At 44.1% G+C, this 24,652-nt stretch overlaps 1 protein-coding gene across 2 annotated transcripts in view; it reads right to left on the bottom strand.

The window, feature by feature from the left end:
- The window catches only part of ENTPD3 (ectonucleoside triphosphate diphosphohydrolase 3), a 41,394-nt gene extending 22,085 nt beyond the window's left edge, over window positions 1–19,309 (bottom strand). Inside the window, exons 1-4 of one of the 2 annotated variants that reach the window (XM_043508967.1) lie at window positions 19,055–19,309; window positions 14,263–14,313; window positions 10,034–10,161; window positions 3,910–4,027 (exon numbers count right to left, since the gene is read on the bottom strand). In XM_043508967.1, the coding sequence (XP_043364902.1) occupies window positions 3,910–4,027; window positions 10,034–10,161; window positions 14,263–14,302 (286 nt within the window). In that variant the 5' untranslated portion in view covers window positions 14,303–14,313; window positions 19,055–19,309. Of the gene's footprint in view, window positions 1–3,909; window positions 4,028–10,033; window positions 10,162–14,262; window positions 14,463–19,054 lie in introns of those variants that run through there. The other variant, XM_038392853.2, reaches the window with a different exon arrangement.
- Window positions 19,310–24,652: the final 5,343 nt, after the last annotated feature.

Genomic DNA, 24,652 nt, shown 5'->3' with positions numbered 1-24,652 from the left:
CTATTCAGGAGGATAATGTACTTATTATTTACATGAATGCACATGGGTGGGCAGCATATCAATATCTGGAAGGTGCTCATACAACACAGTGATCACAGCCAGAGTAGAGCCACTGTATCAAGGAATATGGACTGGATCAGCATTAGGCTGGGCTGCCCAATCGCCACAGGGCTGATGGGAGAAAAATGCAGTGGAGAGTAGATCTCCTCCTATTCCACCACCTCTCCACCTCCGGAGGAGGTCTGGAGTGTGTATGCAGCGCAGCTGGTGGAGGACTGAGAAGAAGGGAGAAGCATGCTGCTGGTTACCGCTCTCCCTTTCCACACTGTCACCCTACAGACATGCTGTGTTTGACTCCCTTTCAAACATAGTATCACAGGGACTAGCACATATTTGGCTACTGTAGTTTGAGACACCTTTGTATGGATTCACGCAATACCCCTGTACAGAGTCACCTGGCCCCTTATGTTCTATAATTCTCTTGTCTCTCTTGGGGGAAAACAAAAACAATAAAACCAACTTTAAAAGTGCTCCCTCTTGTGTTTTTAGGGCAGCAGAGTGGCTCAGCTTCACGATGCAGCTTTCTCACACCAAAAACCCTTAGAGCAACATTCTTAATTAGCCAAGACATGAGATGTCAATGTGCAGCAACAGATATGCTGTGCAGTGCAGGGAGCATGCCACTCCTGCACGTGTAAGGACATAGCACATGGCAGGTCCCGGTGCAGTTCTTCCATGTTTTGTTCCTTGTGTAAGTTTAGAGCTCTCTACTTTTTTAAAATTCCAGACAAAAGCCAGGATATAGACTTTTGCATAATCCTCACTGATGCATGTTCTGGAGAGAGAAGGAAAGGAAAAGTCACCTGTGGAGGTTAGTGCTGATATCATGGATCAGCAAATGTTTGAGGGAGAGATGATTAGTCTCTCTCCATTGTTATAAAGCTGATTTTGAATCTCCTCTCTCCCCAGTACACCTAACTTTGCCAAAATTAAACCAATACTCCCCCAAAATCCCACGCGTTGTCCTGAGCCGGGGATAATTTCCTTGAAACATTGTGGGGATCATCAGACAAAGCATTTTTCAGATAAGACTGAATGAAAAAAAATTCAAAGGTTTATACTTTTATGGATGTTGCCTAGTATTTGTGGGAATATTATAGCTCAGAAATGGTTTGGCAGAGAAACACTGCATTTGATTATTCCTTAACCTTGGGCTAGATTGTGGCAGTCCCCTTGCTCACGTAAATAAGCAGTTACTCACACAAGTCAGTGTATTAGAGTCTGATCCCCAGCTCACAGAAGTCAATGGAAAGACGTCCATTGACTTCAGTGATCTTTAGCTTAGGCCCTTAATGAATTAATACTAATAGGCCTTCAATGGGACTATCTGCGTGAGTAACTGCTCACCCATGTGAGGAACAGAAGCCGAGGGATTGCAGTCTAGCTCAGAGAAAATAAAAGAATGATGCTGGTCACTTTTCTTTCTAATCTTCCTTCAGCTCTCTCATTTCCCTTTCTTTGTGTCATCTGCACGGGCTCCTACTCCTGCTTCTGTGTTATCCTGTTGCACAATACGACTGGACGAAATGCTGCCCTGTACCATAGCAATAGCACTAGAAGAATTTGTGCATGTGAAGAAATTTTTTTATGGGTTTATATCCAACAGCTGAAATTTCATTTTACACAAGCCATAATCCAGGCATCCACGTGGGCCTTAGAACATGTGCTTGGATTAAAGCCCGACAAAACAATTTAAAAAAAAAAATATCAGATCCACCCTCCTCCACATACAAAGACAACATAAAAAAAAACAAAAACCCCACACAGTTTGAAGCAGATTAAAAACTTATCTTAAGTGGGCATAAAAGTGCTTCTTCTCGGGGTCTGCTCTTGAGAGGTACAGAGTATCCTCAGTAGGAGCTGAGCGTGCCCAGCACCTGACAAAATCAGGCCTTTAAAGAGCCTTGGAACGTGTGGAGAGCTTTTCTGCTCTCAGATGATTGAACGAATTTCCAGGCCCACTAATGAGTGGCTGACAGCATTGGCTAGATGAAATAAGGTGTACATTTTCTGACTGCATACAAGCCATACATTTCTAACAGTGAGAGTAACCATTGAACAATTTACCAAGGGCCATGGTGGATTCTCCATCATTGACAATTTTTAAATTAAAATTGGATTTAAAAGATATGCTCAGAAATTATTTTGGGGGAGTGTGTTATACAGGGGGTCAGACTAGATCATCATCAGGGTCTCTTCTGGGCCACTCTCTTACCACTTCAAAAGTTATTTTTCCTCCGTTGGTATCCTGCTGTTAATTGATTTATCTTTTTAGACTGATCTAACACTTGGTAAAGCAACCCACATCCTTTCATGTATTTATACCTGCTCCTGTATCTTTTACTTAATACATCTGAAGAAGTGGGTTCTAGCCCACAAAAGCTTATGCCCAAATAAATTTGTTAGTCTCCAAGGTGCCACAAGGACTCCTCGGTTTTTTTGCTGATACAGACTAACATGGCTACCACTGAAACCTGTCTTCTGGGCTTGGAATTTTCCCCATGCAGCTCTGCAAACACACCAAAGTGCTAACCTGCAAAAGCCCTGCTATTCCACTCTTGGGCCTCTCCTGAACACATCATGCTAGTTTTATGCTTAACTTGATGGCTCTGTAATACATAGAAATGTCCACTAGGTGAGACACCTAGCCAAATTTGAACCTAGAAAATAAAGGGAGTGTGTGACTGGTGAAGAATAGAGCTTTTCACTTCAAGACCACATGTTAAACTGACCCAGATTAGCAGTGTTCAAAAGTTATCATCTGCTGGCTGTTCAGTGCCCTATGTGAAATGATTCCAGCCCAGTTCCTAGTGGATTAATATCCACGTCACAAAACCATAATCACATCTCTAGCAGTTTCAGCAGTGAGGTCCAGGAATCCATGAGCATAGAAACTAAACTCTCCTCTCATCACTAGAGGCTCTCTCTTCAATCAAGAGATTGATGGAGCCGGGAAGTTGGAACGGGGAGAAAGTTTGCACCTATGCTTATGTAAAATATGAGATTGTATCTGTTCTTGTATTGAGGATCTTGTTTCCTGGAAGTTGACAATGTTTGGTAAATCGAAAGAGGTAATTTGTGGCTATGATGGCTGAAGGGGAAAGCAGAATTCTGCCTGATATGGCACTTCACTTGTCAGCGTCTGTAACTCTTGTATCTGTACTTTAGACAGAGGACTTCAGTTTCCAGGATTCTCAGTCTAGTCTCATTTACAAGCACTGAAGTCACTTATAACAAACTTGTAAATAAAATAACATTAAAAAAAAGTAACCCAGATTTCCAGAAAAGAAAAGCAAATAATGCGCCAAACTGCTAATACAGCTGGGGCCCTATGTTGCTCCGACTGAAATCAACAGCAAAACTCCAGTAGAAGTTGAGCCCCTAATCCTTTCAGAGGAGTTTTTTTTTAAATTATTTTTACATGAAACAGCTTTTTCAAAGAACAGCTCAAGACACTAGAAGCACTAAACATTAAAGGGTCAGATTGACCAGTACAATCTGATCCCTCTGTGCCATTCAGACAGTACAAAGAGGCTAGATTCTAGCCCTAAATTGTCTCCAGAATATTTCTCTCACAAGAACTCTGCTGATGTAAGCCCAGTGGAAGCAGTTCCTGCTCCAGCTGTCCCACCCCACCATGGTGAAAGGGTCATATTGGGGAAGGAGGAAGCATGTGAGGTGAAAATACCTGAAGGAGCATTGCTCTACTACACAGATCCTCCTCTGTCATAAGTAAAAGAAGCCCACAGGCTACACTAACTACTGCCAGGACCCATCAGGCTCTGAATAAGGGATCAGTAACTTTTTTGGTATCACACTGATATTTCCAAATCTCCTGTTGATCCTCACCTTTCACACTGCACTTGAAGGTTTGGCTTACTAATCCTGTATCATTTTCTTTTTCCGCTGGCCATTCATACAGGTAGACCGTAGTCCGAGATGATCCGGCGTCAAGCACTATTCCATACTGAAAAAAAAGGGGTTACAGTTTAAAATCTAAAATTTGTCAGCGTTTAAAAAAAAAAAAACCACACCACAAGGTTTTCAGCACCTGTCATTGTGCTGCACATTTACTTAAACACCAAAGGAATGCTTTGACATGTACTAGAGTCATATTAACTAAAAACATCAGGTACTTGGACAATCTGCATGAGTCAGGCCACAGGGTCTGTGAATGATTCCTAATGAAAAACTGGCACATAGTATAGCAAACAAACGTGCCACAACTTGGCTATTTTGGTTGCAACTACAATTTCTAGGAGGAGCAGCAGCATGTTACAGATGCTGACAAGTGAAGTGCCATATCAGGCAGAATTCTGCTTTCCCCTTCAGCCATCATAGCCACAAATCACCTCTTTCGATTTACCAAACATTGTCAACTTCCAGGAAACTAATTAGCAGACAAAGTCATCCTTGCTTGATTTTCAGATTGGAAGCATTTACAGCAAACCGAGTATTTAACTTTAATGTAGCATGGTCCCCTTGCATTTCTTTAGATCCATTGTTTAGCACAATCCCCATTATTTTAATGGAGAGCATTGGCTGACTGCTCCAGTTTACCAGAAGGTTGTATGAAGAATGTGCTTCCTCTGTGCTCACACAAGCAGGTCACAGAACTGGAGAAATATATCAATTTGTGCTTAATCTAAATTGCTCTAAAAATGCAGCTGTTATGGGAGGTAATGCAATACCCTACTTTGGTGTGTGGATTTCTTTAAGGAGACTCAGATGCTTCATGTAACTTGTCAAATGTATGTTACTGCCTTAGCAATCAGCATTGACATTGTCTGACTTTAAGTGCTAATGTATAATTGTGCAATGCAACTAGAAGCCTGGAGAAGTCCTGCCTGACAGTATCATGAACATAACACAATTATTGTTTCTTTCAGAATACAATCCAAATATACACAGGACACCAATTAATTCCTTCTTCTAGATGCAGACTCATACCTGCTGCAAAGCCACACATCAATAGCATCACAATAAGGATCAATGTGTCATTGCATATTTAAATGGTTACACAACATGTACATTTTAATCTCTCTCTCTCTCTCTCTCTCTCTCATCACAGTGATATCTAAGCAAATAGGATTTCCCTTCCCTTGGGCTTACTCTTTGCCAGGTATTATTATTTTACTTATATTACAGTCCTATCTAGAGGCACCCTCTGAGATTAGGGCCCCACTGTGCCAGACAATGTACACACACATAGTAAGAGACAGTCCCTGCCTAAAAGAGCTTACAGAGTCTAACTATATAAGACAGATGGGAGAGAGGAAGTATCATTATCTCCATTCACAGAGGATGTCACTGAGCCACAGAGAAATTAAGTGATTTGCCCAAGGTCACCCATGAAATCTGTGGCAGAGCTGGGCACTGAACCCAGCTTTCCCCTGTCCTAGTCTGCTGCCTTAACCACCAGATCATTCTTTGTCCCCATAGGTCCATCAATGGCTATTAGCCAGGATGGGCAGTGACTGTGTCCCTAGCCTCTGTTTGCCAGAAGCTGGGAATGGGCGACAGGGCTGGATCACTTGATGATTACCTGTTCTGTTCATTCCCTCTGAAGCACCTGGCACTGGCCACTGTTGGAAGACAGGATACTGGGCTAGATGGGCCTTTGGTCTCACTTAGTATGGCCGTTCTTATGTTCTTGCAGAAAAATTGCCTATCACTAGAACAATATAATTTGAGTCAAAGGTCAAAAAAGAACAGAGTAGCAAAAAAAAAAAAAAAAAAAACCCACACACCATAGTTTTTCTCCCTCTCTCTTTTTTATTGGGATTTTCACCCATCATTTCCCATCAACTCTAATCATGACCACTCTTTAATATTCAGCAATGATCTATTCAGTAGACTATATTGTAGGATTAGTAAGAAAGGGTGGACAAGCAAAAATCAAATGAAAGTGAGCTGGAACTCTGCTGCTGTCTAGTGGAAATGAGAAAGAGGAAAAGAGATGGCCTGAAGGAAAAAACCATAGAATCACAGAAGTGTAGAACTGGAAGGAACCTTGAGAAGTCACCAAATCCAGTCCCCTGCACAAAAGGCTGGACTATGTAATAACTAAACCATTCCAGACAGGTATTTGTTTAATCTTTTCTTAAAAAACTTCCAATGAGAGATTGCCCAACCTCCCTAGGCAATTTGTTCCAGTGCTTAACTACCATGACAGTTAGAAAGTTTTTCCTAATGTCCAACCTAAACCGCCCTTGCTGCAATTTAAGCCCATTGCTTCTTGTCCTATTCCCAGAGGTTAAGGAGAATAATTTTTGCCCTCTTCCTTGTAACAACCTTTTATGTACTTGAAAACTGTTATCATGTCCCCCCCTCAGTCTTCTCTTCTGCAGACTAAAACCCAATTTTTTTCAATCTTTCCTTGTAAGTTATATTTTCTAGACCTTTAAACATTTTTGTTTCTCTCTTCTGGACTTTCTCCAATTTGTCCATATCTTTTCTGAAATGTGGCCCCCAAAAGTAGATTCAATACTCCACTGAGGCCTAATCAGCACAGAGTAGAGTGGAAGAATTACTTCTCGTGTCTTGCATACAACACGCCTGCTAATGCAAAAAGAAGCAAACATTCTGTGATGTAACAGTGTTACACCATTGACTCTCATTTAGCTTGTGATCCACTATGATCCTCAGATCCCTTTCCATGTATTCCTTCCTAGGCAGTCATTTCCCATTTTGTACATGTGAAACTGATTGTTCCTTCCTAAGTGGAGTACTTTGCATTTGTTCTTATTGAATTTCATCCTATTTACTTCAGACCATTTCTCCAGTTCATTTTGAATTTTAATCCTATCCTCCAAAGCACTTGCAACCCCTCCCCGCTTGGTATCATCTGCAAACTTTATAAGCATACTCTCTATGCCATTATCTAAATCATTGATGAAAGCATTGAGCAGAACCAGAACTGATCCCTGCAGGACCTCGCTCAATATGCCCTTCCAGCTTGACTGTGAACCACTGAAAACTACTCTCTGGGAACAGTTTTCCAACCAGTTATGCACCCACCTTATAGTAGCTCCATCTAGGTTGCATTTCCCTAGTTTGTTTATGAGAAGGTCATGTGAGACAGTATCAAAATCCTTACTAACGTCAAGATATACCACATCTACTGCTTCCCCCATCCACAAGGCTTATTATCCTGTCAAAGAAAGCTATTAGGTTGATTTCACAATTTGTTCTTAACAAATCCATGCAGACTGTTACTGATCATCTTATTATCTTCTAGGTGTTTGCAAATTGATTGCTTTATTATTTGCTCTATTATCTTTCTGGGTACAGAAGATAAACTGAAGTTGTCCTCCTGTTGCTACATTTGTAATTTCTCCATCATGCAGCTTTTACTATTAGCAGGGGCACTCTCATGTTCATTGCTCTTGTTTTCCTTTACTGACACTTGCAACAGATTCTATGGACCTGACTCCACTATCTGATCTCTTGGGTAATCACTTACTCCTATTCCAAGTGCATGTAAAACTCTACCATCTGAATTTGGTGCCATTTTACACCCACTGTTTGTGTATACCAAAAAAAACAAAAAACAAAAACAAAAACAAAACAAAGTTGAAGGAAACAGCAAGGGCTGAACAGGTTTAAATGTGTCCACATTAGAGGCTTGCTCCAGTTTAACTGTATGGATTTAGTTAAATAACAGCAACTATAGACAAGGCTCTCTGGAACTAATCAGCTTGTGCCCATAAAAAAAAATACTCTGTTTTATATATACATATAAATATAAGAGAGAGAGAGAGAGAGATGCCATTTTTAAAAGGCATTTAGAACACAAAGAAAAGCATGTGCCAAATGAAAAAAATATAGTAGGACACCAGAGACAGAACAATAGGAAACATTAATCTTTGAGCAAAATGTTTCTTTTAAGTACATAGAAACCTTTTCACAAGTACCAGAGCTTGCTATGGGTCAAAAGCAAGGTTGTTTACAACATTGAACTTACTTCCAAGTCATTTAACTTCAGGATATTTGTCCTTCCCTTGATCATTACTCTCATTTCACAATGTTTGGATAAGTCACAAGCCCTTTCAGTGCCTCAGCCTGTGTGCATAGACTAGTTCTTCCTTCATGAACAACTGGGATTGAAAACTGAAGCCTCAGATCTTCTGACAGGCATGAAAAAAATACTTAATTGGGCAAAAAGACACAATAGGACACAGGCTGAATAAGACAACTTGCCAATAGGTCTTGTAAAAGCAGGATGCTGATGGCTGAGTGTTGTCAATGCACTGGGGAAGTACTACTATGCGATCACACAGGCTTCAGCGGGTCACATTATGATGTTTGTTTTAGTTTAATGGAGAGTAGTCTGAAAAAAAAGAGACACTTCTGAGGAGAAAACATTTTTCCTCCAACTGTTTCTGTATTTATTTATTTTAATGAAGTCCAAACTTTAGGAGGCTGTGGTTTCCAACCAATGGCACATCAACACAAGTACTGCAGGCTTCTGTGACTGTTCATGGTCTCCCTTCTCTACCAAAGAGCCCAATTCTGCAAGGCCGAGTACCTTCCAAGAGACCTTGAGCCTCCTCTAAACCAAACACAAAAAGCCCACAACATCTAGGGTTGCCAACTTTCGGATTGCAGAAATCTGAACATGCGGCCAATGGGAGCTGCGGAGCTGGCACTCAGGGCGGGGGCAGTGCACGGAGCCTCTCTGGCCACTCCTGCGCCTAGGGGCCACAGGGACATGCCGGGCGCTTCCAGGAGCCATGCGGAGCTGGGCAGGCAGGGAGCCTGACTTAGCCCTGCTGCGCCGCTGACCAGACTTTTAATGGTGCTGACCGGAGCCGCCAGCGTCCCTTTTCGACTGGGCGTTCCAGTCGAAAACCAGACGCCTGGCAACCCTAGTACTGATGTGCAGACTAATGGCCAGGAACCCCTGAACCCCTACTCTTTAGGGCCCTAAAGAAAATCCAACCCCATAGCAGTTGTCACAGAAACAGCCACTGCTACTCCACTGACAAACACAGCTGGTTCTCCGAGACGTTTAGAACTCAGGAAGCAAATCCATCATTTCAAAAACAACTTATGAGGGTTCTAGCTGAATTCTGAAGTGGCACAAAGAGAGTAGAGCAGGACAGGGAATCTGTGGATTGCAACGTCTGCCTGAACTACCACCCTGTACCCACTACCAAAGGGAGCAGCTGGCGAGGACTGGAAAGCATCATAGGGACTGTTTTCCTTAAACCCATTAGTAGCTTTAGTAGAGGAAACACAGAACTCAGAACTTCTCAGAGAGGTGATTTTCCATTTTGTTTTAAAGATGTATGAATCTAGCATTTTGAACATACACATATGCACATACATTCTTTTAATGATCTGGAAGCAGAAAACAGATTTTCAACTTATTTCCTAAAGCATTTCAGTTCACCTTTTCAGATCTTCCCTACTCTTTCATGTAGGTATTAACAGAAGGAAGGATAATAGAGATAACAAGTTCTAACCAGTGTAATGGGTATGTAATTACACACTTAGGTCCCAAATTCTGCCTTTAGATACACAGGTGCACCCCACAAGGATCATATCTGAGGGCAGAATTCAGCCCCTTGGCATGCGATTCAAATGCAGATCATTTCTTGAATCAAAGCCATTTTATAATTATTGCTATAAAACATCATTCTTCTTACTTGCAATTCAGACTTAGCAGAAGCATTGTCTAGAGCACAAGATTAGGCATAAAGAATTCGTATGCCAACTTTGCCTCTGGCTTGGTGTGTGTGTGACCTTGAGCAATTCACTTATTCTCTCAGCTTCAGTTCCCCTATCTATAAAATAGACACCATAATGCTTAGCTCACAGGGGCATTGTGAGACTTTAATTAACTAACACTTGCCTGTAAAACACTTTGAGATCATCAGATGAAATGCACCATAGAAAAGCACAGTATTATTATCTGATAGCACATTTTAGTCTGTTGTTCTGTTTCCTTATACCCTTTAAAACTTACCTTCAGTCCGGGAGAAAGGACCTCTTTGTGGTTGATCTGAACAAGTGTAACAGCAACAACCACAACTATGCTTAGAAGCAGAAATACCAAAGTGATAATGGTTGAAGTTTTGAAGAGCACCTTGACACCTAAAGTGAAAAGGGAAAATGCATGTAAAGGAGTGCGGGGATCATCACTAAGTCAAAGGGCCATACCCTGTAGCCCATATTCAGGCCAAACTCCCAGTAAAATCACAATGGGAATTTTGCCTAAGAACGAGCTGCAGGATTTGCCACTAGGAGAGTCTCTACTCTGCTCAGGACCTGGCTGGAAGATGTATTTTGCCACCATTAATCCATCCGTGTAACAAAAAGTCTCACTGCAGTAGGTGAGTATCACATGTCGCACTGTCTAAAACAATCTAGAGATGAGTTAAGCATTGTATAACAGACATTTGCTAACTAGGAGCTGATGTGTCAGTGAAACACAGGGTACGTTTATGTGCAGGTAAATAAACATAGAAAGCATTATCATTGTGTGGTGCCCAAAGTTATGCTAGATGCTTTACATGCTAGTAAAAAGATAAGGTCTCTGCCCTGAAGAGCTTATGAACCAAACCTAAGCGTATATGCGCAAACTATCCCTAAAGTTAAGCGTAGCTGTTTTGTGCTTTAAAGACAATGCTCTTTCCACGCTCCACTGGAAATGTTCACTAAGGAGTTCAAGGAGGACGATTTGTTCTGGTTTTCATTTTAATTTCTACTAACCCTTTAGAGCTGCGTGCAGAGGTGGCCCTCACTGGGCAGACATCACCTCACTGCCCTCACCCATTTCAGTGCGATGAGGCATCAACCTCATCCTTCCCTTGTGGAAGGCTCTAGCAGAACCAAGGAGGCATATGGGATGAAGCGGAGTGGAGAGGGCAGGCTGGAAGGGAGTGGGCAGGCTGCAAACAGGGCTAGGGGTAGTAAAGGAGCTGCATCATTCTCCCTGCACAAAAGAGATCAGGGAGAAAAGCTGGGAGGTTAGCTTCTCCTAGGAGCCCACTCTGTGGTGGGGAACTCCCTTAAAGAGGTGGCTCCTAGACACAGGCAGCCACCAGAGACCCAGAGCTGATGTAGAGGTAGAAGACCTTTGCGTGGATGGCCATGTGCCCAATTGATCCCAGGACATCCATGGAGCTTGATGGCCAGATCCTCACTTTCTTCCACAGGGTGAGGGGGAAAAGGAATTCCCACCCGCAACTACGAATGGAAGAAAGCAAAAGAAACTCCCCAGGGTGAGGTGGAAAAAGAGAGTATCACTATGTAGGCATACAATTTGACCCTGTGAAAGGCCCTAGACACTAAAGTTCTCTAACCACGGAACAGGTACAACTCAGACACAGCAACAGTGCAAGCTTCCCATGCTGCCCAAGCTTCTGACACTGACTCCAACCAATATCCCTCCTGCTCACACCGACTCCAACCAATATCCCTCCTTCCTGAGAGCATATACTCCTGTTGCGCTCATTACAAAATAAACAAACACTTGTCTCAACATCAAAGACTGAGAATTAAAACTCTGGGAAACTTGTGTGCTAGTTTTTCCCCTTGATTTTTTTTCTTGAAAACACCTTTACATAAGCAGGAGGTGCAGCCCGTCATGCATGTTAGATCATGCAAGTTTGAAGGGGCTCTGCTCAAAGGAAAGATCTTCGCAATTACGTACTATTATATTGCAAATGGCAGAAGTATTGTACAGCCAGGCCCTGCTCGTGGACTTAAGTGGGACTGCTCACCCAAGTAAAACAAACAGGATTTTGGCTGCAAGGGCTGCATAGGGAAACAGGCTTGGCTACAACAGTGTTGTTAGCAGGGCCAGACTGGCAATTCTGGCTGTGCAGGAGCTCTAAAATCTTCTGGGGCAACATGGTACACGGGGGGAAAGGGCAGAGGGTTGAAGGATACTTAGAGGTCAAACAGTCCAAGGAAGACAAGAATTTAGGGGAATATTGCAGCTATGGCAAATTGAAATATAATGTGAGAAGGGCAGATTCTGCTTCTGAATTTCCAATATTTGTATGTTTTCCTGTGCCCATGTTCTGTCTGCCAGTGACTTATCAAGAGAAAATTCTTTAGGACTCTGTCACGCCATGTAAGCACAGCCAGGCGCTGGGAGCAGCAGCATCCCAAGGAGAGCACATCTGCCACTTCAGGCCTTCAGGAAATACAGTCTACTCCTGCTATTATGCAGGGTCCACTGCATCAACACAGTGTGGAGCATGGCCAGGACCACAGCACTGTCTTCTCATGCCCCCTTTGGGACAATCTGCGCTCTGGGGGTGCATACAGAGAGCAGTCCCTGTAAGCCCCCCGATTGCAGGGACAGCATGCTTACAAGCCCCGCACGGTACATGCAAATGATAGAGAAGTCTCCTTAGACTCTATCTCCCACACCAAGCACTCACTCAGAGTCATGTCAGTGAACTGAGATTAACATGCTCAATATCTTATGCACTCATCTAAGTTCAGAAGTTTCTTTATAATGACACTCTTATGACCTCTATATTTTAAGGGTTAGCCTCTCACTTCAACACCCCAATTAATTTTCACTAGTACTAATCATAATGAAATTTCTGCATGAAAATTATTAAGCTACCACCAATTACAATAATAGTGGATTTCCGGACAGTAAATTGTTTATTGGTTTATTGTCCTGAGGGATTCTGAAATTCAAGGAAGAGTACTGTATAGGAAACATGAGAGTGACAGGACAAAACCCTATTTTTATATCTAAAATATTTGTTATTACCTAGAGGTCAGTTCCTTTCAAACCTATGCTTAAGAGCCATTAATGTTAATGGAAATTATTCATATACATTGGTTTGAAAGCAGACCTCTCATTAGATTAAAAAACTAGTTCTAATAATCTATCTGGAAATGAGAGCTGCTGGGATAAGACCATTTGCCTTTGTAACAAATCCTTCTCCTTGTGTATTTTGCAGATTTGTAAGATTTCCATGATCACAAAATAGCATACAATTGAAAGTTGGGTGAGAGCTAGATTTCTATTTATTCCTCAATAAATATCTTTTCTTCATAGATCAAAGGATTGACTTGTAGAAGTGGAAGAGACTAAGTCATTATGAAAGAGTAAATGCTCAAGACAAATTAGTCAATATTTGTACAGAACTTTGAAGGTGTCAAATCCCATTCAAAAGTGAAAATCAATTTTTAATTATTATTCTTATTACTTCAGAGCACCTACTATGACTGTTGAAATATTGTTGTTCTGCTATAGCCTTTTCAGCAGGGAGCAATGCACTCTAATGCCTATATATTTAGTGGGTTATACACAAATTTCTATGGGCCAAATCCTGGTCCTACTGAAGTCAATAGTAAAAATTTCATTGACTTTACTGGTACCAGGATTTGACCCTATTAAAAGGACTTCACTTTTCAGAAATCTCTTCAATTGGAAGAGTATTATGCGAATGATCATCATTTGTGACATTCCTCTTTTAATCTACCATCTCTCCCAGATAAGACAATTTCATTAGAGCATAATTTATAAATCTAGGCCCATTTGTTAGAGATGCACCTTACATTTCATGCCCCAATGCAGTTAGCTAAACATTTTAATTACATGATAGCTGGACTGTGCAAGAGTCTAGAAGACTCATGTCAGTGGAACAAATGCACAAGGCCATATTCTGCTCGCTGTTAAAGCCAGGCAACCTCCTTGATTACACACACAGCAAGAGAACAAATTCATGCCAATCATGGAAGTTGCAGGAGGGATTAACTTGACCTGTTGACTTCCACAGGACTGCATGAATGTAAGTGAGAGCAGAATTTGGCTCAATCTAACTAACTTGGTGGATTTTAGGCAAAGAGCCAACAACATAATTTAAAAAGATGTTGATGAAATATCAAAGTGCCGTTGCTCTTCATTACTAAAAACAATAACATTCTGGCACAAGTAATAAAGTAAATACAGGCAACTTTCAGTCCCTATTAAATTAAATATAATGGACCACACACAAATACATTTGAAAGAAAGAACATTTTCTCATTTCCTATAGTTTACTGCAGACAAAAAGAATCACTTTCCGCAAAGGAAAGTTGGCTCAGTGACTAAACCTCTTCATAGTACTGAACACTGAAGGTTAAATACACATCTATATAAATGCAAACATATATTATAGGTTGAGATTCATTTCTATAATTGACTTGAAACAGCTATGCCAACCTATTTTAGGTACTGACCTGTTTGCTGACAGGGCTGGTGGGAAAGTACTGTAAACATCTTTTTCCAAACTGCATAATGGGAGAAATATACATATTTTTAAAAAATAAGAACATGTGGTTGAAAGATGAAAGTTTAGTCACAAGATGCAGGGATGGGACTACCAATAACATTAGGATGCAGAATTTTAGAATGCCTTAGCTTCTATTTGCAGAGCCTTTTATAGGCCTCAGGTTTCAGAGTAGCAGCCGTGTTAGTCTATATTCGCAAAAAAGAAAAGGAGTACTTGTGGCACCTTAGAGACTAACAAATTTATTTGAGCATAAGCTTTCGTGTGCTACAGCTCACTTCATCGGATGCATTCGGTGGATTTTCTGTAAATCTGTAGCTCACGAAAGCTTATGCTCAAATAAATTTGTTAGTCTCGAAGGTGCCACAAGTACTCCTTTTCTTTCTTTTCTTTTTTTTTTTTTTTAATAGGCCTGTATTCCATTTAGGGGAGGACTGCAGGTTGAAAGAAAATAGTTTCCCGGGGGGGAAGGGGGGGAAAAATCCACAGGCGATATATTAAAGTTTGTGGCTGAATCTCTAGACCTTCTCCAGGTTCACCCATCCCTAAAATACAGCATTACTAGCTAAAACCTTATTAGGAAAAGTTCACGTGTATAAGCCATGTAAAACAAACAGTTTAAGTACGCCAGTGTCATCCAATAAAAAAAAAAAAAATGAGGAAGTTGCCAAAAAAAAAAAAAATCCAAGCATACGAGCATCTCTCTCCTCCCCCCCCCCGCACACACACGCTTCTGATTCTGCCAGCTTATCACCGATCATGGAACACAATAGGCAGCTCTCATAACTATGCACCTATGTTCGCAATGATACCCCATAGCATCGCTACCCGAGATCATAAACGGAGCTTTTCTTTGATAACCTCCCTAGCTTTCAGAGTAGCAGCCGTGTTAGTCTGTATTCGCAAAAAGAAAAGGAGTACCCGTGGCACCTTAGAGACTAACAAATTTATTAGAGCATAAGCTTTCGTGAGCTACAGCTCACTTCATCGGATGCATTTGGTGGAAAAAGCAGAGGAGAGATTTATATACACACACACAGAGAACATGAAACAATGGGTTTATCATACACACTGTAAGGAGAGACGAAAGCTTATGCTCTAATAAATTTGTTAGTCTCTAAGGTGCCACAAGTACTCCTTTTCTTTTTACTGTAAGGAGAGTGATCACTTAAGATAAGCCATCACCAGCAGCAGGGGGGGAAAGGAGGAAAACCTTTCATGGTGACAAGCAAGGTAGGTTTCAGAGTAGCAGCCGTGTTAGTCTGTATTCGCAAAAAGAAAAGGAGTAAATTTGTTAGTCTCTAAGGTGCCACAAGCAAGGTAGGCTAATTCCAGCAGTTAACAAGAATATCAGAGGAACAGTGGGGGGGGGAAGGGAGAAATACCATGGGGAAATAGTTTTACTTTGTGTAATGACTCATCCATTCCCAGTCTCTATTCAAGCCTAAGTTAATTGTATCCAGTTTGCAAATTAATTCCAATTCAGCAGTCTCTCGTTGGAGTCTGTTTTTGAAGCTTTTTTGTTGAAGTATAGCCACTCTTAGGTCTGTGATCGAGTGACCAGAGAGATTGAAGTGTTCTCCAACTGGTTTTTGAATGTTATAATTCTTGACGTCTGATTTGTGTCCATTCATTCTTTTGTGTAGAGACTGTCCAGTTTGGCCAATGTACATGGCAGAGGGGCATTGCTGGCACATGATGGCATATATCACATTGGTAGATACGCAGGTGAACGAGCCTCTGATAGTGTGGCTGATGTGATTAGGCCCTATGATGGTATCCCCTGAATAGATATGTGGACAGAGTTGTTTACAAAACACACTTTGCTTCTCTACAAAAGAAAAAGGACACTAAGCTATCTAAACTACTATATGCCACAAGGGGCCACAACAATGGTTCCCGTAACCCACCCAGCAATATTGTTAATCTATCCAACTATACTCTTAGCCCAGCAGAAGAATCTGTCCTATCTCGGGGCCTCTCCTTTTGCCCCTCCACCCCCACGAACATGATACAGTTCTGTGGTGACCTAGAATCCTATTTTCGACGTCTCCGACTCAAGGAATATTTCCAACACACCTCTGACCAACATATTAACCCACAGAGACCTTCCTGCCAACACTACAAAAAGAAGGATTCTGGGTGGACTCCTCCTGAAGGTCGAAACAGCAGCCCGGATTTCTACATAGACTGCTTCCGCCGACGTGCACGAGCTGAAATTGTGGAAAAGCAGCATCGCTTACCCCATAACCTCAGCCATGCAGAACACAGTGCCATCCACAGCCTCAGAAACAATTCTGACATCATAATCAAAAAGGCTGACAAAGGAGGTGCTGTCGTCATCATGAATAGGTCAGAGTATGAACAAGAGGCTACTAGGCAGCTCTCCAACACCACTTTCTACAAGCCATTACCCTCTGATCCCACTGAGAGTTACCAAAAGAAACTACAGCATTTGCTCAAGAAACTCCCTGAAAAAGCACAAGAACAAATCCGCACAGACACACCCCTGGAGCCCCGACCTGGGGTATTCTATCTGCTACCCAAGATCCATAAATCTGGAAATCCTGGACGCCCCATCATCTCAGGCATTGGCACCCTGACAGCAGGATTGTCTGGCTATGTAGACTCCCTCCTCAGGCCCTTCGTTACCTGCACTCCCAGCTATCTTCGAGACACCACTGACTTCCTGAGGAAACTACAGTCCATTGGTGATCTTCCTAAAAACACCATCCTAGCCACTATGGATGTAGAAGCCCTCTACACCAACATTCCACACAAAGATGGACTACAAGCCGTCAGGAACAGTATCCCCGATACTGTCACGGCTAACCTGGTGGCTGAACTTTGTGACTTTGTCCTGACACATAACTATTTCACATTTGGTGACAATGTATACCTTCAAATCAGCGGCACTGCGATGGGTACCCGCATGGCCCCACAGTATGCCAACATTTTTATGGCTGACTTAGAACAACGCTTCCTCAGCTCTCGTCCCCTAATGCCCCTACTCTATTTGCGCTACATTGATGACATCTTCATCATCTGGACCCATGGAAAAGAAGCTCTTGAGGAATTCCACCATGATTTCAACAATTTCCATCCCACCATCAACCTCAGCCTGGACCAGTCCACACAAGAGATCCACTTCCTGGACACTACGGTGCTAATAAGCGAGGGTCACATAAACACCACCCTATATCGGAAACCTACTGACCGCTATTCCTACCTACATGCCTCTAGCTTTCATCCAGATCATACCACTCGATCCATTGTCTACAGCCAAGCGCTACGATATAACCGCATTTGCTCCAACCCCTCAGACAGAGACAAACACCTACAAGATCTCTATCATGCATTCCTACAACTACAATACCCACCTGCTGAAGTGAAGAAACAGATTGACAGAGCCAGAAGAGTACCCAGAAGTCACCTACTACAGGACAGGCCCAACAAAGAAAACAACAGAACGCCACTAGCCATCACCTTCAGCCCCCAACTAAAACCTCTCCAACGCATCATCAAGGATCTACAACCTATCCTGAAGGACGAGCCATCGCTCTCACAGATCTTGGGAGACAGACCAGTCCTTGCTTACAGACAGCCCCCCAATCTGAAGCAAATACTCACCAGCAACCACACACCACACAACAGAACCACTAACCCAGGAACCTATCCTTGCAACAAAGCCCGTTGCCAACTCTGTCCACATATCTATTCAGGGGATACCATCATAGGGCCTAATCACATCAGCCACACTATCAGAGGCTCGTTCACCTGCGCATCTATCAATGTGATATATGCCATCATGTGCCAGCAATGCCTCTCTGCTATGTACATTGGCCAAACTGGACAGTCTCTACGCAAAAGAATGAATGGACACAAATCAGACGTCAAGAATTATAACATTCAAAAACCAGTTGGAGAACACTTCAATCTCTCTGGTCACTCGATCACAGACCTAAGAGTGGCTATACTTCAACAAAAAAGCTTCAAAAACAGACTCCAACGAGAGACTGCTGAATTGGAATTAATTTGCAAACTGGATACAATTAACTTAGGCTTGAATAGAGACTGGGAATGGATGAGTCATTACACAAAGTAAAACTATTTCCCCATGGTATTTCTCCCTCCCACCCCACCCCCCACTGTTCCTCTGATATTCTTGTTAACTGCTGGAATTAGCCTACCTGCTTGTCACCATGAAAGGTTTTCCTCCTTCCCCCCCCTGCTGTTGGTGATGGCTTATCTTAAGTGATCACTCTCCTTACAGTGTGTATGATAAACCCATTGTTTCATGTTCTCTGTGTGTGTGTATATAAATCTCTCCTCTGTTTTTTCCACCAAATGCATCCGATGAAGTGAGCTGTAGCTCACGAAAGCTTATGCTCTAATAAATTTGTTAGTCTCTAAGGTGCCACAAGTCCTCCTTTTCTTTTAACCTCCCTAGCGGCACCTTTCAGAGGCAGTTTCCCTCTCCTTGGACCGCCCCTTGCTCGGCCGGTATCTGCTCTGTGCTCCCAGGCCTACGCACGCTGCACCGTATAAACACACACTAGCTAAAGGTCCCACAAGTCTCTTCCCCCCCCCCGGCCCCCGGCCCCCAACTCCCAGGTGGAAGCCAGTATCCGCTGAACACACGCACACACACACACACGTGTGTCCCTGGAGCGCTCTCGCTCTCTCACACTCACCCCCCCCCCGTCCCCTGAGAACATCCCACGTCTCCCACCGCCCCTTACCGTTCCCCGCAGCGGCGGGGGTGACAGCGGGGGGGGGCGCGGCGGCGGCACAGCGGCCGGGACCGGGGGGGGGGGAGGCGAGGGCACGGAGCGCGCGCGGCGCACAGGAGCTCAGGGGAGCGGCGGCAGCCGGCGCTATAAAGCCCGGGGCGTCCCCTCGCACGTTGCTCTCCCTGGGCGCAAGACAGTGCGCGGGGGGGGGGGGGGGGACACCCTCGTCCTACCCCCACCGCTCAGCCGCGGATCGGCTCCCCTGAGCCCTGCCCCCTTGCAGGCGGGAAGCTGCGCAGCGCCGGGCGGCGCCGCCAGCCTCACGCCCCGTGGCCTGCCGCGGATCGCTGGCCCCGGGCCGGGCGGGGGGCCCCCGGGGGCCGGTTGCTCTCCCGCCGCGCCCTCCCCCTTTTGTTTTGCTCACACGCTGCCGCGAGGTTAAGTGAGGCTCCGTGGAGAGCTGTGTCACCCTCCCGGCATGGGGGACCCGCTCCCGCCCGAGACTCCGCCGCCCGGTAATTTCGGGACTGTGACCGCGGCGGGGCCGTGCACACGCAGGCTGAGCCGACAGGTGGCTCCGAATTCCGCCGGTTCCCAGTTCCCTGGGAACTAGGAACCCGCTTCAGCCTCAGTGGCAGCCAGCTGTCATCCGCAAACCTCCTCCCTTGGCCCGCCCTCCTCCAAAGCCCAACCACGGGGTGAATGAGAGGGTGCCTCCCGCCCCCCTGGATGTTGTTACTCGTTACTAAAACGGGTTTGATGCTGGTCCGGTTGGGCCAGTTCAACAACACCAAGCGCAAAGCACTCCGTGCCCATCCATGCTCCACAAGTCCTGGCTCCAGCCTGCAGCCCTGGCCAAAACAGGATGTGAGGAAGGCAAGAGAAGAAAACAACCCCTACTGCACCAAGCCACTTGTGCAGTGGTAGGGAGGAGAGGGTATTACTCCTTTTGGGGGGCTCCAGAGATCAGCTGATGTCCAGAAGCATATGATTTATGGTCACATGTATTATTATGCTAACATTATGCTGGCAGTATAACTGGTACTGATCATAAAATCATCCAGCCACTTTTACAATCCATTTACAGAAAGTAGGTTCTAAGTCAAGCCCCAAAATTCTTTGCTCTTTCCCAGGCCTGCTCAGACCCCTCCAGCATCATGTCCAGCTTTCTCACAGATCCTTCTGTTTCCCACCTCTGAGCTCTTCTCCCCATGTTGGCTTCCAGCTTCCTTAACCTACCCCTTTGGCAGGGGTGCAGGAGCAATTTTTATAGTGGGGGTGCTGAAAGCCATTGTACCAAACTATATATAAAGGAAACCACTTCAAGTCAGAGGGTGTTGCAGCACCCCTAGTTCTAGCACCCATGCCCTTTGGCTCCTCTTCAGTTCCTCCCTCAGCCATCCTATACCTGATAGATTTTCCCTCCACCTGACCACCTCAGCTCTCACTTGGCTCCATCTACGGTGTGTAGCTTCAGCTGACGTTTCCCAACCTTCCCCTTGCCACCTGACTACTCTTCCCCTATAAACCGCCCTCCCCCCATTTCCTGGCTGCCACTCCACTCCCCTTACTCCTATCCACTCACCTATATCCCTCTTTCTAGTTGGTACCCCTTTCTCCTCCTATTCCAGTTGTCCTCTGTTTAATGCATGTAACCCATTGGCTTCATCGGTTTGCTCTTGTGAGGTGGAGTCTTACCCATACACTTATTTAAAAGCTACAAATTTACTGGTTTGCTGACAACCTAAGGAAAAGTGTATATGCCTGGGTTGTAGTTGTTACCTTGTAAACATTTTCAGTAAAAACCAATGCACTGCCTCGGCAGTTTCACAGGCACGTGCCACAAAGTGCTGGGATCAATTGCTGAACTATGGTTATGAAAACTACAGAAACAAGGCAATTACTGTGTGCAAATAACTACAATGTGATTATTGCTTCACAGGTACACCAGATAATTGTATTACACCCCCCTCCACAGTACAGGATCATCATTAAGGCTACGATTATGTCATGGACTGTCACAGAAGTCACGGAATCCATGACTTCCAGAGATCTCCGTGACATTTCCTGCCCTGGAGCTGGAGCTGTCAGCAGGCAGCCCCACAGCTCCCAGCCACTGCTGGCCCATGGGCAGAAGGGGGACAATGCAGTGCCCAAGCCGCTGAGGGCAGCAGGGGCATCCCACAGCTCCCAGCTGCTGAGGGTGGCAGGGGACCCACACACACACAGCTCCAGCCATCGCAGACGGCAAGGGGACCCCAGATCTCCAACTCCCTGCAGGCAGCAGGGTCCCTCACTGCTGCCCAGCAGCAGCACGCAGTGGGGGGAGGAGGGAGCTGGTGGCAAGCGGACCCCATAGCTGCTAGTCGCTGCTGGGTGGGGGCAGGGGACCCCAGCATCCCCAGCTTCTGTGGGTGCTGGACCCTCTTCCCTCCCCATTTTGTCAGGGATATTTTTAGTAAAAATCACAGACAGGTCACAGGCTTCCGTGTATTTTTGTTTATTGCCCATTTTTGTTTTTCTCCCCCTACCCTGTCTGTGATTTTTACTAAAAATATCTGTGACAAAATCTGAGCCTTAATCATCATCGTCATCACCAATAACAGGGAAACAGCCTGACGAATACCATCCTGACCAAACTGATCATAGAACCACTAGGTCTAATGCAAGTATAAGGCCCAGACTGCTGGTGTTGAAACGTTAGGTACCTCAAAAACATTATCCCAAGGAGAGCCATAGTGTATTCAGAATGCTGGTGGAGGAATGGCGATGGGGAGGTGGTCAACCAAGCTTCATCTAGACTCCAGCCTGTAGGAGCAGCTGCAGAAGCAGCCAAAGCAGAGACTGCTGCACAGGGAGGAGGGAATACAATGTGTCCAGCCAGAGCCGCCTGTCCCCCAGAACCCTCCCATGATCCAGAACTGTGAAGGGGGAACATGCCCCGCACCCACACACACACTCAAGAGAAACTAGTGCCCCCCAGCCACGTGTCCTTGGGGGGGAAACTGCAGAGAGGAACCAGCCAGAGACTACACTGAGTGAGAGCAGCTACAGGAGCAGCTAAAGCATGGACCCTCAAACATTTATAGAGCTCTACATTCTTGTCTGGACTTTCTCTGCCCTATGCGGTTTGGCTGTCTGCTCCAGCCCTCTCCCGCCACTTCTCTTACAGTCTCTTAAACTCTTACCCTCTTCTCCCCCTACCCTGTCTCCTCACCTCCCTCTCCTTCAGTGTCCCCTCTCCCTTCTCTTTTCTTTCCCCTTAGGTTATCCCCTCCTAACGGCACACACCCCATCAATAAAATCATAGGATTGACATGCCATATGCTGCCATCACATTGTTCCCTCTGCTGGTGTGTTCTATCCCTTCTACCCTGTATCTGTCTTGTCTGTTTAGACTGTAACCTCTTTGGGGCAGGGACCCTCTACTACTGTGTTTGTACAGTGCCTAGCACAATGGGGCTCCACTCTTGGGGGTCCTTAGGCATGACTGTGATAAACAAGATTATAACTTAAGGGGCACCTCTACCTTGCATGATAGTCAGCAGCTCAGGAAGAACTTGTGAAATGGTTTAGGCATTGGTTAAGATTCTTTCCTAAGTTGTGTAAGCAGGTGGCCATTCAATTCCTGCTATTTTTTTGCTGCCTTCCCAGTTATTTGTGCTGATTTCATTGAGACTCATCACTAAGAGCGTGGTGCTCTTTGGTTCGAATTCGGTGCTTGCACCATTTTTCCTGAAGACTTTCTTCCCACGACTTTAGCAACATTTTAAAAATGCCCTTCATTTACCCTATTCCAAAAATTACACATGTTCACATTAACTTCCCCTCCCTCTACCAATCTGAGGACTGGCAATACAGCAGCAAGGCACTAGCAAACAGGAGTTTTGTGAGGGAGTTCTCCATATGACCAAGCTGGATGAGCAAGCATCTTAGAGAGGTGATTATGAAGAAGCAGAAAGCATACAGGGAGTGGAAGATGGGAGGGATCAGCAAGGAAACCTACCTAATTGAGGTCAGAAGATGTAGGGATAAAGTCAGAGAGGCTAAAAGTCGAGTAGAGTTGGACCTTGCAAAGGGAATTAAAACCAATAGTAAAAGGTTCTATAGCCATATAAATAAGAAGAAAACTAAGAAGGAAGAAGTGGGGCCGCTTAACACTGAGGATGGAGCGGAGGTTAAAGATAATCTAGGCATGGCCCAATATCTAAACAAATACTTTGCCTCAGTCTTTAATAAGGCTAAAGAGGATCTTGGGGATAATGGTAGCATGACAAATGGGAAGGAGGATATAGAGGTAGATATTACCATATCAGAGGTAGAAGCGAAACTGAAACAGCTTAATGGGACTAAATCGGGGGGCCCAGATAATCTTCATCCAAGAATATTAAAGGAATTGGCACCTGAAATTGCAAGCCCATTAGCAAGAATTTTTAATGAATCTGTAAACTCAGGAATAGTACCGGATGATTGGAGAATTGCTAATATAGTTCCTATTTTTAAGAAAGGAAAAAAAAGTGATCCAGGTAACTACAGGCCAGTTAGTTTGACATCTGTAGTATGCAAGGTCCTGGAAAAAATTTTGAAGGAGAAATTAGTTAAGGACATTGAAGTCAATGGTAAATGGGACAAAATACAACATGGTTTTACAAAAGGTAGATCGTGCCAAACCAACCTAATCTCCTTTTTTGAAAAAGTAACAGATTTTTTAGATAAAGGAAATGCAGTGGATCTAATTTACCTAGATTTCAGTAAGGCATTTGATACCGTGCCACATGGGGAATTATTAGTTAAATTGGAGAAGATGGGGATCAATATGAACATCAGAAGGTGGATAAGGAATTGGTTAAAGGGGAGACTGCAACGGGTCCTACTGAAAGGCGAACTGTCAGGTTGGAGGGAGGTTACCAGTGGAGTTCCTCAGGGATCGGTTTTGGGACCAATCTTATTTAATCTTTTTGTTACTGACCTTGGCACAAAAAGTGGGAGTGTGCTAATAAAGTTTGCAGATGATACAAAGCTGGGAGGTATTGCCAATTCGGAGAAGGATCGGGATATTATACAGGAGGATCTGGATGACCTTGTAAACTGGAGTAATAGTAATAGGATGAAATTTAATAGTGAGAAGTGTAAGGTTATGCATTTAGGGATTAATAACAAGAATTTTAGTTATAAGCTGGGGACGCATCAATTAGAAGTAACGGAAGAGGAGAAGGACCTTGGAGTATTGGTTGATCATAGGATGACTATGAGCTGCCAATGTGATATGGCTGTGAAAAAAGCTAATGCGGTTTTGGGATGCATCAGGAGAGGCATTTCCAGTAGGGATAAGGAGGTTTTAGTACCGTTATACAAGGCACTGGTGAGACCTCACCTAGAATACTGTGTGCAGTTCTGGTCTCCCATGTTTAAAAAGGATGAATTCAAACTGGAGCAGGTACAGAGAAGGGCTACTAGGATGATCCGAGGAATGGAAAACTTGTCTTATGAAAGGAGACTTAAGGAGCTTGGCTTGTTTAGCCTAACTAAAAGAAGGTTGAGGGGAGATATGATTGCTCTCTATAAATATATCAGAGGGATAAATATAGGAGAGGGAGAGGAATTATT

Source organism: Dermochelys coriacea, chromosome 2 (assembly GCF_009764565.3).
Source record: "Dermochelys coriacea isolate rDerCor1 chromosome 2, rDerCor1.pri.v4, whole genome shotgun sequence".
NCBI lineage: Eukaryota > Metazoa > Chordata > Testudines > Dermochelyidae > Dermochelys > Dermochelys coriacea.
Note: the sequence above shows the minus strand (reverse complement) of the source record. Positions and strands in the feature narration are given on the sequence as shown.